Raw genomic sequence first — 15,627 nt, 5'->3', positions numbered from 1 at the left:
TTCTGAAAGCCAGAGACTAGTCACTGATCCCCACCTCCAACTCCTTCTCCCCTCCCCAAAGCCAGAAGCTCCTAGACTCCCCCCCCCCTGCCCCCAGGCTCACCTTCACCCATGCAGCATAGCAAACAATCACGCCCAGACATTATTGCACTCGTTTATTTACAGAAATCACAGATAAAGCATTTCAATGTTCATTTAGCAAACTGATCCACTCTTTTTTTTTTTTCTTTTTGGCACAAAGAAATATCACATGTGGACCCCAAGATCAATCAGAAACCCATAAGATTTATCAGCCATCACTGGTCCAGGGGCAGCCACAAGACTCAGACAGACAGACAGACAGACAGCATCGCCACAGTCTGGAAAAAATAAACAAGGTCCACATTCACCTCACAGTAAAAACCTGCTCACCGACAGGCAAGGGTGGGCAGGAGGGGGGGCAGTTTCTATGCTCCAAAGGGGGGCAGTGGGCATTGGGGGCAGGAAGTGGGTTGAGGAGGGACAGACACCATTCGTAAATTAGAGAGCGGTGGCTTTTTGTTATTGACCTCTTACCTTGCAGAAGTGAGACAGTGCAAAAACTACCATGCCCTGACCACTCGTCCATTCAGAAGTTTCAGAAGCTGTGTGGTTTGGGGTGTCTCTCCTGGCGGGTGCCTGTGTGTATGTGTGCACATATGTGAATGTGTGAGTGTGGTGCTTGTAAACATTGTCACCATCCACACAGAGACCCAACATCCGTGTGTCTGAATAGGGTGGGGTGGGCGGTGGGCTGTTCCCCACTTCACTCCCCTCTGCCCCCGTGATTCCTGTCCAAGACATAGTGCAAATTTGAGAGACAAACGAGGCAGAGAAAGTGGGGGGAGGGGGGGGAGGGGGAGAGGGGAAATGGACAAGGGGCAGGAAGGACACGAAGACAGGGGTGGAAGAGGGAGGGGGAAATAAGGCAACAGTTAAAAAACGGTCCATTTTATCAAAACCGACACCGTGTGCCCCTCACCCTCCCACCCACGAGCCCCCCGTCACGAGAAAGGGCGGAAGTCTCGCTCCTCCACCAGGCTGATGGAGGGGTTCTTGAGCTCCTCCTCCGAGGCGGCCATGCGGTAGCCCAGCTGCGCCAGGACCCGCTGGCAGGCGTTCTGGGCAAAGGCCACGATGTCATAGGAGAGGCGGAAGCGCCACTTCTCGGCCGTAGCCGCCGAGTTGCGCACCGTGCCGTACTTGTGCTTGCCCAGGGCCGGGTCGCCCTGCGTGTTGTTCTGGATCCAGCGGGCCACGTGGCTGTCCAGGGGGATGCCCAGGAACCCGTAGATCTCCTCCGTCTTCTTCATGGGGTTCCTGGCCAGGTCCTCGTAGCGCACCAGCATGTACTTGCCCTTGAGCCACGCGGGCCGCGTGAGGCCCGTGGACACGGAGTTGGAGAAGTCCTCGCACACCGTGGTCAGCTGGGTCACGTCCAGGTTGTAGGGCTTCCTGCCGGTGCCGTACCAGAGCCGCCAGAGCCGGTAGGTGTCCCGGAAGGTCTCGCTGCGGGAGGCCAGGATGCCCCGCGGGTCCCGGACCAGCTGGATGACCTTGAGGTTCAGCCGGGGGTCTTCCACCAGGGCCCGCAGGTCGTTCACCTCGGGCACCCGCACCGTCTTGATGGCCACGTGGCTGCGCTCCCGGCAGGCCTCGGCGGCCACGGTCAGGTTCAGCAGGCCGCACTTGCGCACGCAGTCGCCTTCCTCCAGCACCGGGTCGGGGGAGCCTGCTGGCGGGTCGCACACGGGCCGGGAGCACAGCACCCGACTGGCCCCCCGTCGGAAGACCCTGTCGGTGGTGTGGTTGACGGGCGGCGGTTTGATGTAGTTCTCCAGGAAATGGAGGTCACAGTCGTAGAGGCTCCTCAGCAGGTCCCGGCTGGCGCCCAGCATGACGCGCCGGTCGGCGGGGCTCCGGCCCTGCGTGAAGCGGGGGATGAGCGTGTTCTGCACGTGGTAGAGGGGCTCGAACAGGTAGAAGACGTCCAGGTGCTGGTTGAAGAGCTGGCCCACGAAGGAGGAGCCGCTGCGCGTGGTGGCCAGGATGAGGATGTGGGTCTTGCGGGAGAGGTTGTAGGGGAAGGTGGGGCCCTCCTCGCACAGCCGCTCGGCCAGGCCCGCCTCGGCCAGCCCCGGGCAGGTGTGCAAGGACTTGGCGGTGAAGGTGCGGATGGCCGTGTACTGGATGGCGATGGAGGCCAGGGCGAGGAGGAGGACGGCCTTCCAAGAACATTGCATGGCTGGGCACCGTCATGGGGCTGCTTCTCCGCCTTTCAAGCTCTGCAGGCAAAGGCGGGTGGCCATCAGGGGTCAGAAGAAGAAGAGTCAGACTCCAGGGGGGTGCAGGGAAGTCCCCCCAGCTTCCCTGCCTGGGGCTCACTGCACCTAAGGCCCGAGTAGCTTCTACCGTAGGCTGCGCCATTCTCTAGGGGAGTCACTGGCCTGAACAAACCAATTCCCTGGGTTCTGTTCTGCAGGGTTTAAGCAGAAGCTCTCAGTTCCTTAGTGAGGCCCTTAGGGCGAGAAACTAACTCCCCGAAACCCATATATAAGGTGTGGCCATTCCCCTGCCACGGCCTGTCACCTCTGCTGGCATCTCCTGGGCCCACCTGCATTTTCCTTCCTCCCTCACAGACGGACCCCTGTGATCATCCTTCCTCCATCCCTGCTCACCCCCTGGAGGAAGAAGGCTCCGTGTCAGATGCCTCCTGAGCCCCATGCAGAAAGGACCCTGGTGCTCTGTGAGCCAGTGAGCTGCCAGTGTCCCCTCAGCCACGCCCTCTGAGGACAGCTGTGTCAACCAGCACCACCCCCTGACCTATGGATGCTGTGACCAGCTTACTCCAGAGAGAACTCCTGGGGCCCGTGGGGACTCTAAGAGTCATCTGGCCCAGAGCAGAGACAAGGCCGGAGGCTGCTGAGAAGCATCCTTTCCCAGGCCCAGTGTCCTCCAGGTGTGCTCCCAGCCACAGAGGGAAGCGGTCCAGGCCATGGGCAGATGACCCCCAGTGACAGCAGAGCTAACGGGTCCCTCCACCTCAGCCAGTCCTCAAGCGCCCTCAGCCCCTGCTATGCACAGAGTGAGCTCGGGGACTTACCGGTAGCCCAGTAATGGCCCCAGAGAACCAGAGAGAAGAAGAGGGGGTGGACCAGAAGGAGCATCTCAAGGAAAGCATGGGGATGAGGAGAGCTGTGAAAGTGAAAGTGTGCCCAGGGTTCGGGGCAAGGAGCCAACCTGAACATCTGGAAGTCCCCCCAAGAGAGGCTAGTTCATCTGGAAGCCTGGGGGGGGCGGGGAAGCTGGGGCTGCTCCAAAGGTAAATGCAGGGAGGGACCCACCACTCACCAAAGAGGGGCTGCTCCGAGCTGGGGAGTCCACAGCCGCCAGGTCTCCTGTGCCGCAGCCCTGTGGCCAGCAAACTGCAGAGACAGGGAGAGGAGGGGGCCTGTAAATGGGGTTGGGCTCCCAGCAACCTCCCTTCCTACCCCTGCTCTCCTGTGTCCTATGCTCTCTACTCACTCCCCCCTGACCCCCCAGGCTGGGTGATGAAGGTGCTGCCTGTTCTCCCATATCTATCCCTGACTCAGGGCTCCAAATAACCCAGCGCCATCTCTGACCCCTGCATCCAGACCTCTGAGTCCTGGCTACATCATACCCCTCCTCTCACTTCCTCCACCTACCTACCCATGCCCTCCTAGCCAGCCACAGTCCCTCCGCTCACACCAGAACCCAGTGGGCAGAGAGCTGGCAAGCTTGCACCCCTGGCTGACCAAGAGTTGGTACCCCACATGGAAAAACACCCCCAGGAGGCACCCACACACACTCATCATACAATAGAGCTGCAAAGAAATCCACTGGCCACCAACACTCCCAGCCTAGCCAATTCTGTCCATTCAGCTCTGGTGGCCAGACCCACCCAACCGGCCTCAGCGCTCAGCCTCTAATGATGGAACAGAATGTCAAACTTATCCCAAAAACTGGGCTGGCGCGCAACCCCAGCTGGTTCTGCACTTTAAATCAATAGAACAGCCTGACCTTTCCAATTCCAACTTGTTCAGTAACTACCCAGGAGGGGGTTAGTGGGAATCAGCAAGGGCAGTAGGGGGGGGGGGGGGGGCTCACCTCACACCTCCAGGGGGGCGGGTGGCAGCTCAGTGGCAACAGCCCGGATGCTGGGCCCTGCGGGAAACGACAGCCAGGGAGGGAGGGTCTTCCGCCAACCACGCCGGACAGAGAAAGGCTACCTGAAACTCAAAGCAAAAGAAAACGTGACCTTCATGCTCTCCAAGGACGCTAAGTTAAAACACCGAGATCGTAGCATTGCTTTGGCTAGCATCTATTGAATGCAGCCTACGTGCTAAGCCCTTTATACCTGGGAGCTCATTTATTCCTCGCAAGAACTTCATGTGGAAGCCGGTATAAGCTTCATTTCACGGGCAGCTGAGGCACAGGGAGCGGAGGAAACTGTTTGAGCTCACGTCTAGGTTAGCCCACATCTAGCGGGTTCCCCACAGCCCACACTGTTTTCCCTCGAAGGAGATTTGACTTCCTGTTCCTCCAGCTTACACATACCTGGCCTTCAAACATGCATTGGATCAATGTCCCCAGCCCATGTGTGAACCGGCAAGAGAGGGACTGGACATTAGAAGGGGGCAGACATCTGCCCGCGGCTCAGCATGAGACAGGCACTACGGGTAAAAGCGCGAAGGAAGGCGAGCACTTACTGGGCATCCATGATGCTTCTCCTGGGCACATGCTCCCTTCACAGGCAGCAGCGCATCTCACCCTCATAAGACTGATGTTGTAATATCCCCATTTTACAGATAAGGAAGCTGAGGCTCTGAAAGGTTTGATAAATGTCTAGCAGGGGGGGGTAGAGCCAGGATTCCTTCCAGGAACTTAGATGTCACTTAGCAGGTGTGTGGACCCTCTGGAGTCCATGTTCAAATCCTCCTCCCTGATCCCTCCTCCACTCACATCCCACCCCCTTTGGTCCTCACCGGGACGGGAAACAGAGGCCTCAAGGAGATGCCATTTAACTATAGGATTCCAGTTCCAGAAACAGAATAAAGAGGAGCATGCTGCGAGGAGGGGACCATTTCAGTCTTTTCCTTCCCCGCCCCCCACCCGGAGAAACTTAAGGCAGGAATGGAAGCTGCTGCCTCTGCTAATGAAGCAGAAGTAACGGAAGCTTCTCCATGTTATAAATCCCTAAGCAACTGGGACTCAGATTCATAAGGTGCAGCCTGGGCACCGAGGAGGGGAATGCGTTCAAAGGCCCCACTGCCGGCCATCGCCTTTCCCCAAGAAGGGCAACACCAGGGCATGGGAACGGCAGGAAGGAGGAAGCCGGCCCTCCTAGAAATGCCCCTGCTGTCCTGCCGGCCTGGCAGAGCAGGGGCCAGGGCTGGCCAACCCTCTTGGTATGCTGTAGGCATGCGCCCTGAAAAGCAGAGGCCCGGGGACCAGGTCCCATTGTCCCCAGGGGAGCTTTGATCGCTGCAAGGGACTCTGCCAGGCCCTCCGCCTCCAAGCCAGACTATGAGCCTCAGGTCGCCTCCCTGTGCGTCTAGCAGCCTCTGGCACGGCCTCCCTCTACCTCTGGTTAGTTGAAATCCAGGCAAATCTTAGACCTAGACTCTGTAACTCCGGTTGGAAGGTGGGAAACTTGGTGAACTCCCCATCCCAGCAGAAAGCTCAGATTTCCGTGTCAGCCACCTTAATATTAGGGCCCAGATTATGCATGGTGGGGGAAGGGGGTGGAAAACACCTCCACAGGGGAGAACTATAATTCCGAGCCAAGAGCTCAAGCCATGGAACCTCACTCACTTAGATGTCACTCAGCAGGTGTGTGGACCCGGGGGACTCACTGTCTCCGAGTCTAGGTTTCCCCATCTGTAAAGCGGGTCTCATCATAGAATCGAATAACTTAAAGCATTTAGTCAATGCCAGGCATAGAGTATGGCACAGCCTCAGGCTTAGGACGTGGACTCTGAGGGAGAGTCCAGGTTTGATGGCCAGGTTTCTTAATCTCTCCTTGGCCTCTGTTTTCTCACCTGCAAAATGGGGATAATGTTAACAAGGCTGTTGTGAGAATTCCTTCATTAATAGTGTCTAGCATAGAGTGAGCACTCAATGAATGTAACTGACTATCATCATTCAATGTAGTATTTGGTTTTTATCTCGAGGTACACCTCAGAACAAATCATCACTGACTGCGGCACACACACTCCCTGACCACTGTGCCCAGACCTCTGCCAGGAGGTCTCTGCCCACCATACCTTCCTCAGGGGCTCCTCTCCCAGCCCAGCTACCTTCTCATGCTGAGCTACCGCAATGGCTCTCCTGCTTCCCTCTAGTGGTCATATCATGTAGTGCAGCTCTTAGTCCTGTGTCTTTGCCGGTTCAGAATTCCTGCCTGGTTGGCTGCAGCTTAATGTGAGGAGGCAGCCAACGGGAGGTGAGGTTGCAGGATGCAGTGAGGTGTGATGATTACACGCCCACCGCGGCTGTGGTCTCTGCTCTGTGCACCCCCTCTTCCTTATCCACACGCCAAAAGGCAAGCAGCAACAGGCAGCCAAACCTCACCCCGAGGGCCTCTCCTCCCTGGTCTCATTCTGCTCTGACAGGGGAGGGAACAGTGAACTGTCACGGACGGGCAGGGGCAGCCCACAGCCTCTGCCTTTCCCTGGCCTGTGATCCGGTACGTGTTCCCTGGTCTCTGTGCCTCGGTTTTCCCACAGGTCCAGCGACTCTAAGGGCCTCCCAGATATGCCCACGCCATTTCAGATCCAAGGAAGGCCCCATACTGCACTCTCAGAGTCAGGGCCACTCTCACTGAACACAGGGCACCTTTCCTTGGAAGTAAGGCCCCAGGCTTCTTCCAAGAAGATACCAGATCTGGGCAGCCCTCCCACCTCAGTCCGACCCACAGCTGTCCCAGGGGGACCCAGAAACAAGGGGCTCTGCCCTCTGCTGCATTTGCACCACCCTGCCCCCAGCCTCATTCCTTCCTGCCCCACCCCCACGCCCATGAAATCCCATGCAACCCAGAGTTATGACTCTGCCTTTTCTGGGCCACAAACTCCCTAAAGAGATACAGTCCCTTCCCCCAGAAAAAAACCATTTGTGCCCACAACTTTACACACACGATTGGAGAGGGTAAGCCTCTAGGGAAAAGAAGGGACGCCCATGAGTGGGCTTTAGGGGGTCCAGGAACCTTCTATTAATACTAGTAGCACTCTCCCAACTCCAGGACTTTCTTTTCAATGTACTCCATCAGCGAAAGCGCCACACACATTACCCGAGCTATTAAGTAAACAACGAGGGCCAGAAATCCATGTGCAATGTTGCATCGCCATTGCTGACTTCTGAGCAGGGGTGTGTGTGTGTGTGTGTGTGTGTGTGTGTGTGTGTTTGTACATGTGCATAAACAACTACTGAAAGAACTTGTGCTGAGCCAGTAACTGTAGAAGTCCCGGGGTGAGGCGGGGGGGGGGGGGGGGGGGGGGAGGGCGCAGGAGGGAGGTGACTAGGAGACAGGGATACGAGAAAGGCACAGTTTACACTGAGCTTTTGGTTCAGTTTGAGTTTATTAACTTTGGGGGATGGAGTGAAGCCACCCGTGTAAGAACTGAGGACTAATGACAGGGTGGGGCTCCAAAAGTCAGCACTGGCACCTCCCTGTGCCAACTTTTCTGTCCCCCGAGGGCACTGCCAGCCAGCTCTCTCCTCCCCATTTCCAAGGCACTGGGGTCAGAGTCACCACCCCTCTGCCAGAATGGGGCTCTGTCTGCTCAGACAGGCACTGAGGACAGCAGTCAGCCGGGGCTGCTGAGACAGAGCAGGAGCTGAAAAGGAGCGAGACCTTAGAGGAGACCTGGTTTGGGAAATGACTGCCCTCCCAGCTTTTTCTCCCTACAAACAGTTTGTGAAGCTCTAGGGAGGTAAGGAAAGAAAAGGAAAAAAAAATCTATCGTATTTCTAACCACACGCAGGAGCTGGTATGATGGGCCTCAAGGCTCTGGGGTCCCTGGAACTGGAGCAGGGGGCAGGGGAAACTGGACAGGGAGGGAGGAGTTGGCAAACAAACCTCTGGGATGGGGACTGCAGAAAGGAAATGCATAATCCCTAAGTCTGTAATAGCCAGCAATGACCCGCTGTTTGTTTGCTCAAGACTAACACACATAAAACAAGGTTTTTTCTTCCTACAGAAAATGAGGTGATGAAATGAGGAAAGCAGAAAACAGGGATAGGAAAGTGAAAGAAATAGGAGTCAGGTCAGTGTGCAAGGGCCGAGCTACTTCTGGGCTTCACATATAGGTCAGAGCTACCTGGCAGCCAATGGGAAAAGGGAAATATTTCATTGATATATTTCAGATTAAAGCATCTGCTCAGGAGACAGCCAGCTATTCTGGTACTGAATTCAACATGAAATTTCTCCTGAAGGGTCTCCTAGGGAGCCCCGAGCATGTCTTCCCGTCCTCCAGACCCCAAGTCTAATGAGCCCAAGGTCAAGTTTCCTGGGGCGGTGTCCTAGAGCATCTTTCAAGATGAGCAGCATGCCAATGCATAACCCTGCAGGTGAGGCAATCTGGTGTCCAGACTTAGCCTCAGTGGCCTGGGTCAGCCCACGGAGCCTGGAGGCATGAGTGCTCCCCTGTGGGGTCATGCCCCTGACACTGTGATGTCTACAGATCTTCTCCCCAGAATCTGCACTGACACGAACATGGTGTTGTGTTGTACAATCTCTAGAGACCCTGGCCCCACGGCCTATCCACAGACCCCACAGACAGAACCAGTACATCCTTCAGTGACTCCAGTGGGGACAAGTTCTCACAATCCTGGTTCCAAAGACAAGCACAAGGAGGGGCTGGCCCGCTGACTTCCCAGCAGCAGCAGCAGCAGAGCTCCTCTGCTGCCTCCTCTGAGCTCCTGTGCCTCCAGAGCACGTCACTCCAGTGCCCACATGTGATGACACTGGGAACACTCGTGCATGGGAAGAGGCAGGCTGGGTGGTGGCTGGGTCCGGACTTGACTCCCACTGCTGGGGATTTGTCGCTGTGAACCCCTGGTCAAGGCACCTGCCCTCTACAGGCCTCTGTGAACAATGAGCCAGTCGACTACAGAGTGTTTCAAACAGTTGGGTTGTGAGACAGAAAGCAGATGAATGCCAACAGCTGAGCACAGTGCTGGGCACCGAGCAGTACCCAGGAAGTGGGAATCCTGAGCCTGACTTTTAGGGGATACTTTAACCTGCAAACAGGGAGCAGTGGCCTGGGAATGTTGAAGGAAGTGGAATGTGAAAGGTTCCCCCACTGAAGCTCACCCTGCCCGTGTGCTTCGGGGAACCCTTGCTGTTTGGGGTCCTGCCCTGGGCCCAGCCAGTCAGCAGGGTCCCAGCTCCCCACCTGAGGAAAGTTTTCCCCAGCCGTGGGAAGAGTGACTGACCTCCTGGCACGAGGCCCAGAGTGCCGGGCACCGCTGGGGGGAGAGATGAGTCAGAAGGGCCCAGCTCCCTCAGGCCAGTCTTACAGCCAGCCTGGCCGGTGGTAGGCGGAACCCTCCCTGCCCCGACACTGGGCAGAAGGCCTGGTTTCCTGTCCTTCCTCCCCTCCCCAGCAGCCATGGTCAGAGTGGGAATAGTACTGAGGCCTCACCCCCTAGACACTGGGGCCTGGCCCCACCCTCCCATTTTCAAGGATGGGAAACCACCAATAGGAGCTCAAGTACAGGCAGCTGCTGTCAGAGGGGTAGGGAGGAGGGGGGGTAGGGAGGAGGGCCATCTGACCCTGGATCTCAGAGTCTCCTGTCTGAGATAAGCTGGGCCCCGGGAAGAAGAGAGGGCTAGGCGGGCATGTGGGAGGCTCACCTGGCCTCGGGGATCTAGCACAGGATGGAGGGGCTACAGGAATGGATACTCAGAGGCAATCAGGGACCCGGCTCCCACAGACGAGGAGCAGTGAGGGGGCTGGTCCAAGCACGCGCAGCTCATCAGTGGTGTAGCCAGGATTCAAGCTCAGCTCGGCGCCCTGGCCTTGGCCTTGACCCCTTAGCACAAAATTAAGCCTCCAGACCCCACCCAAGAGCAAGAGCATCACCCAGTACCTGGAGACCCGGAGGGAGGGGCAAGGAGTGCAGGGCTGAAGTGGCCACCAGGGTCCCAGGACACGCTTAACCTCAGCATGTACCCCAGCCCAGACATGGGCTCATCCAACCAACACCCATTGACCGACCAACTCTGAGGATCAGGTCCCTGGGTGTCAGCTGGAGATGTGGGAGGCTGCTCGTGGCCCTTCCTGCCTGGTTCCCTGGCAGTTCTCTCCTGAGCTGAATGGCAAAAAGGAAGATTATCCCAGATTAGAAGGGAGCAGCCTGATGTGGCACCTGGTAGGCAGCAACCAGTACCCCTCCGCTCCGCAGCCTGGGGCTCTGGGACTGGCTAGGAGGGTGCAGGGAGAAGTGGGTGCTTTCATGGCCCAGGAGCCCAGGAATGCTGAGATCCTATGCAGCCAGAGGACACCAAGCACGTCTTTACTACCACCTGGCCTGAATGGTCTGGACTGGGGCTCAGGATTGGGCTCAAGGCCCGCCCAGAGAAGGTTCTCCTGCTCCTTAAGCTCAGAACCCCTCCCCCCCAGCCCTCCGCTGGTCACACGGAAGCCAACCTGTCACTCCTCTGTCGCCTGGACAAGCCTTAGGGAGAGCCACCCATGGGTAACATGACAACCGATGCGTATTCCTGCCCCTACATCAACAGGGACCTGCATAAGCAGACATAATGGCAGCTGCTCACCAGGGACCCGTTCCATAGGTGTGGGATCGAGGCTCCCAGAGGCTAAGGGACTTGCTCCCGCAGCTGGAAGTGGCAGGGTGGGAACTGCGTTCAGACATGCAAGTGCCGTGAGGTCCTCACCCTCCAAGGTTCTCCCTACAGGTTTCCCTTCCTTCCCTTCTGACCTCCTAATGCCCTTGATCTGAACCACCCCCAGCAGCTCCCCTGATCCTGTGCGTACCCTGTAAGTGCTTACAGGAAACTCAGCAGTGGGTGGAACCCAGACCTCGGGTCCTGGGCAGCCTGACTCTCTCTGAGCCCCAGTAGCCCACCTCCAGGGGCAGGTGAGGGGCTTAAATGAGATCTCCTCGCCCATCCCGCTCTTAGCATACTTCCTGGGACACCGCAATTACTCAGTGAATGATACCTTTGAATGTTGGCATCATACTTGTCTGTCGCCTCATCTGCCTGCAGAATCCATAAGGGAGAGCACCAGGCCCTCCCTCCACCACCCATCATCCCTGGCGCCCAGCTTGGGACCCCAGACTACCTCCCCCAGCCGAGAACCAGAGCAGAGAAGGGCTGTGCCCTGTTCCCCATCCCCGAGGAGGAGACAAGTAAGCATCCTGACAATTCCCAGCTCTAATCAAGGAGCAAACACAAAGAGGGAATCTCTAAACACTGAGAAAGCGCGGGAACTCTGCGCCCCACGTGGCACCGTGGGGATTTATAAAGAACAAATCATGCCTGACAAACTTGATAGCTTTTGTGATAGAATTACAAGACTGGTAGATGAAGGAAATGCAGGCAGGGTAATATATCTTGATTTTTAGCAAAGCATTTGATATAGCGCCCCGAGTAATCTTACAAAATTAATTCAAACAGTCTTGGCCCTAAGCACTTGTCATGTGGCCAAAAGCAGGAGGGGGCGGGTCCCAAGGGTCCCAAGTGGAGGAGGCGAGTACAGGAGGAAGGACCGAGGGACAGAGTCTGGAAGCGGGGGCAGGGCTGCCGAGACCCAGCCTGGGTCAGATCTTATCTAACATCTTCATTAATGATCCTGAGAGAGGGAGTAAACAGTCCGTTAATGAAATCTGCAGAGGATATTACATTGGAAGGTGTTGTGAACACCAACCAGGACAGCAGAACAGTCCAGAGAGGCCTGGGTGCTGGGGGAGAGAACTTGGCAGGAAACTGAGAGTCTGGGGAGAGGGAAGCGGGGTGCTGGCCAGCATCTGGGGCTACCTGGAGAGCCAGGGAAGAGGGAAGGGCATCCCAGGGCTGTGTGGAGCTGGGAGCGGCCATGGTTAGCCACGCAGGCAACCGGTTTCAAGAATCTCAGTTTTCCCATCTGTAAAATGGGGCTGGTGGACAGGAAGGATGCTCTGCAGCTTTAAGAGCTGGCAGTGACGGGAGCCTGGAGCGGAAGCCCACCTTACGGGAGGAGAGAAGCAGTGACACCAAGAGCAGGGCTTGTCTGCAGGCCCGGGAGGGGCGGGCAGCATGGAGAGGGCTGGTGAGGGAGATGCTGGCTGAGCAATCACTAGGACCCAGAGTGCCCCGGAGCCACTGCCCCGGGTAAGCAGCAGCAGTGGGCAGGCCCCTCTCCCCGCCAGCTGGTGGCACAGGCCGGAGCGCTGAGCCTGTCCAGACCTGTGTGGTATGCTGGGAACACTTACATGATAGAGGTTTAACCTGAGCAGGGGAAGTGGGGAGTTGGGGAGGAGGTTAGGGTTTGTTACTTTTCTGAGATTTCCCGATCCCACTTGGGCAGGTCATCAAGAGGGAGATGCCTCTCCAACCAAATGAACTGGCCTCTCCAGGATCAAGGAAAGTGGCCCCCATCCCTTCTCTCTGTCCTCCCTTCTCCCTCTCCCCGATACCAAGCGAGCTAAGGCAAGAAGCTGCCCATTCACCAGGACTTGGACTCGTTCCCATACAGCTCCTAGACAGGTGGGGTCTCAGCGGGGGCCAGGGCTCCCCAGCACGGTGCCAGGCCCCCAGCCACCTAAATAAATGCTCCGTGGGAGTGAGTAATGGACGGCTGGCTCCCAGCAGGGGTGGGGGTGGGGGGCACCGGGTTGCTGAGGGCGGCTCTTGCAAAGCAGGGGGCCGGGCCTGCCAGATGTCAAGACCACCTACCAGGACACAGAGGATGGCTCCAGATGAATGTGCTGGGACAGAGCTGGTAAAAATGGCACTTACGAACACTTCCTATGGCTCCAGTCAGAGTGTGTTCTTCATAGCAACATGTTTGACCTTCACAGCAAGCCCTGGGGTAGGTGCTCTTTTCTCTGTTTCACAGAGGGGGGAAACTGAGGCATAGAGTAGCAGCTAGGAGCCTTAGCGCCTAGATAGAAGGAAGAAGCAGCAGCCTGCCAAGAGCCACAGGGGAGATGAGCAGCTCCTGATGGGAGACCCTAATGGGTGGGATAAGCAGCCCCTCCCGTGGGGCCCCCAGGGCCTTGCCCAGCCTCTCCCTGGCCCCCTTGACGGGAGTTGATCCAACTCCTGCCACACTTGTGGAGCCTGATTTTACTATATGTTTCCCTCTTCCCCATCACCACCGCACTACACCGAGTCCTCTGAACAAGTCTGTTTCCATGGAAACCATACAGTGACTCAGGGCTTCGGGACCTTCTCTGAACCAGATTATGAATATCAAATGCTCCCTCCCCACACCAATGCAGAGTGAGTTGGAAAAGTAGAGAGACACAGTGGGCAAGGGAGGAAGACAGGGAAGTAGGCAAGGAGAAGGGGGTGTAAGCCTGCCCCCCCCCCCCAGTGAGCCTAACATCTGGGTCCCCCGCAGACTCAGTGGAGCACAGATGTACGACCTCCTTCATGTGTGCACAGCTGGCACACACACCCCAACATTGGCACCATCCCCACCAGCCTGCCCATGGAACTAGGGCCCTGGGGGGGGGGGGGGGCAGAAGGTAAGGGGGCTCTACATTCCTCCTAATGAGGACCTCAAATGGCGGGGTGGGGGGGGGGGGTTGGGGAGAAGGGAAGCTGTCTACAACAGGAGCCTGACTTCAGATGCCAAGGAGGAAACCTCTGGCCAAGAGCTTTGCAACATTCAGCAAAGAGGGAAATTTGGAATTTAGGGGGGAAATGTTTCTTTCTGCATGGAGGTGATGAGGCTGGGTGTTAGCCTATGTGCTGGGAGCAGGCACTGGTCATGATTTGAAAGACTACCTTCCCTTCCCCCCCCCTCCCCCAGGGTTACAGGGATCATTAGCAGAGACTTCCTCTCACTTGCCCTCCACCCTGGCCTCACCAATGGCCCTTCACTTGCCCTGATTGTGACAACAGCAGAGAAATGAAAGTTTGCAGCGCCAGGCCCCTGGCCTTCCACAGGGGATCAAGGCCCCCAAATCTGCCCCCTCCTTTCCGGGCTGCAGCTCCGTGGAGATCCGGGAGGGAAGGGAAGAAAAGAGGTTGAGGCTTGATACCTCCCTGGTGAATCCAGAGTGTGAGTCACGACGGTGAGTGCGAGCGCTTAGAAAAGAAACAGTGTCACGGTGTTGCCTGCGAATGTCCCCGGCCGCTGAGGACTGGAGTCTGGGACCCGCCTGCCCCAGGAAGCTCTCTGCCTGAGGCCCCCGGCCCTAGTGGAGGGGGTGAGGAACCTCGACGGGCAGGTACCTGTACTCAGTCCCCACCTGCTTGCCTCCTCTACCTACTGCCTCCAAAGCAGCTACCTTCCCAGCCAGGGTGCCCACCTCCTGGCCACAGTCCTCGGTCCCCCTGCCCCCCGCCCCCTGCCCTTACCAGCCCTCAGAAAGATGCTGGGCTCGGTGTTTGTCCTTGACTGGGCACCCACCTTCCCGTCTCCTGCCTCCACCTCTCTCCGTCAACGGCACCTGGACTCCCCACAGGCCCCTCTTAGGAGCCTCGGTTTTAGGAGCAGCGTTTAAAGCCACGGAGGAAAACCTGCACCAGCCAGGAGTCAGTCCTGGGAAAGGGCAGGTCTGGGATGGGGCAGGGTCACCCTGTGGCATAGCCTATCGGGCCACCGAGATGCCACCGCAGGAGGACCCTCGGGTCTTACCCCTGGCTTCCCGGCCAGGCTGTTCTGGGCTGTTACTGTGAAAGCTGGCATTGGGTTCCTAGAGCCCGGGTAGGGTGCCCCCGAGTCCTGCGGGGGAAGCGTGGGAGCTGGTTCTGGCTTCCCAGGGTGTCCCTGCACCATCCCCGGGCCCGGGGTGCCCACGGAAAAGTGGTCGTGGGGGTGCGGAGCCGGGACTGGGAGCCGCCATCCGGAGGGGCAGCCCCCGGGCTCTGAGTGCAGCCCAGGTTTGGAAAGTTGGTGCAGGTGTGGGGACCTCGGGGTCTCCAGGCGCCTCAGCAGCCCGGAGGCGGGCAGGCTGCGGGACAGGGAGCCCCCGAGTTCTCCTCGGCCGCCCGCCGCGCGTCTCAAGTTTGCTGCCCTCCCTCCGGCGGGGGCGGGTGGGCCGGGGCGATCGCTGGGCTCACCCGCCGCTAGCCGGGGGCCGTCCTGCGCCCAGCACCGCCCGGAGCCACCGTCCTCGAGCCGAGGGGCGGCTCCCGCTACTCCCGCGCCCTCCCGGCTGCTGCAGCGAGTGTCGGCGCCCGCCCGCCCGCCCGCCTTCCCGCCCCGGGAGCAGCCCGGCCGGCCGGTACCTGGTCGGGGGCGCCCTGGGAGCCGCCGCAGCGCCCAGCGCAGGCTCCATCCTCGGGTCCGGAGTCAGGCTCGCCCCGGGTCGGCGGGCGGCAGCGGCGGCAACGGCATCCTGCGCCTCCCGCGCACTCCTCCGCGGCCTCCCTCTCCTCCTCCTCCTCCTCCTCCTCCTCCTCCTCCT

At 58.3% G+C, this 15,627-nt stretch overlaps 1 protein-coding gene across 3 annotated transcripts; it reads right to left on the bottom strand.

Annotated features, from left to right (window-relative positions):
• Positions 1 to 140: 140 nt before the first annotated feature.
• Positions 141 to 15,620, bottom strand: CHST1 (carbohydrate sulfotransferase 1). Of its 3 annotated transcripts, none has more exons than XM_084896137.1 (4): positions 15,449 to 15,620; positions 4,147 to 4,274; positions 3,370 to 3,443; positions 141 to 2,303 (listed from the first exon to the last, which is right to left on the bottom strand). In XM_084896137.1, exon 4 carries the CDS (start codon positions 2,259 to 2,261, stop codon positions 1,023 to 1,025), a length of 1,239 nt encoding a protein of 412 aa, XP_084752263.1. In that variant the 5' UTR covers positions 2,262 to 2,303; positions 3,370 to 3,443; positions 4,147 to 4,274; positions 15,449 to 15,620; the 3' UTR covers positions 141 to 1,022. The 3 variants fall into 3 exon arrangements, with proteins under 3 accessions (XP_084752263.1, XP_084752264.1, XP_084752265.1); XM_084896138.1 differs by having other exon boundaries at positions 4,147 to 4,268; XM_084896139.1 differs by lacking the exon at positions 4,147 to 4,274.
• Between the last annotated feature and the right edge of the window lie 7 nt (positions 15,621 to 15,627).

This window comes from Pipistrellus hanaki, assembly GCF_964339955.1.
Source record: "Pipistrellus hanaki genome assembly, chromosome: 9".
In the NCBI taxonomy this organism is placed as follows: domain Eukaryota; kingdom Metazoa; phylum Chordata; class Mammalia; order Chiroptera; family Vespertilionidae; genus Pipistrellus; species Pipistrellus hanaki.
This window is presented reverse-complemented; position numbering and strand designations above follow the sequence as displayed.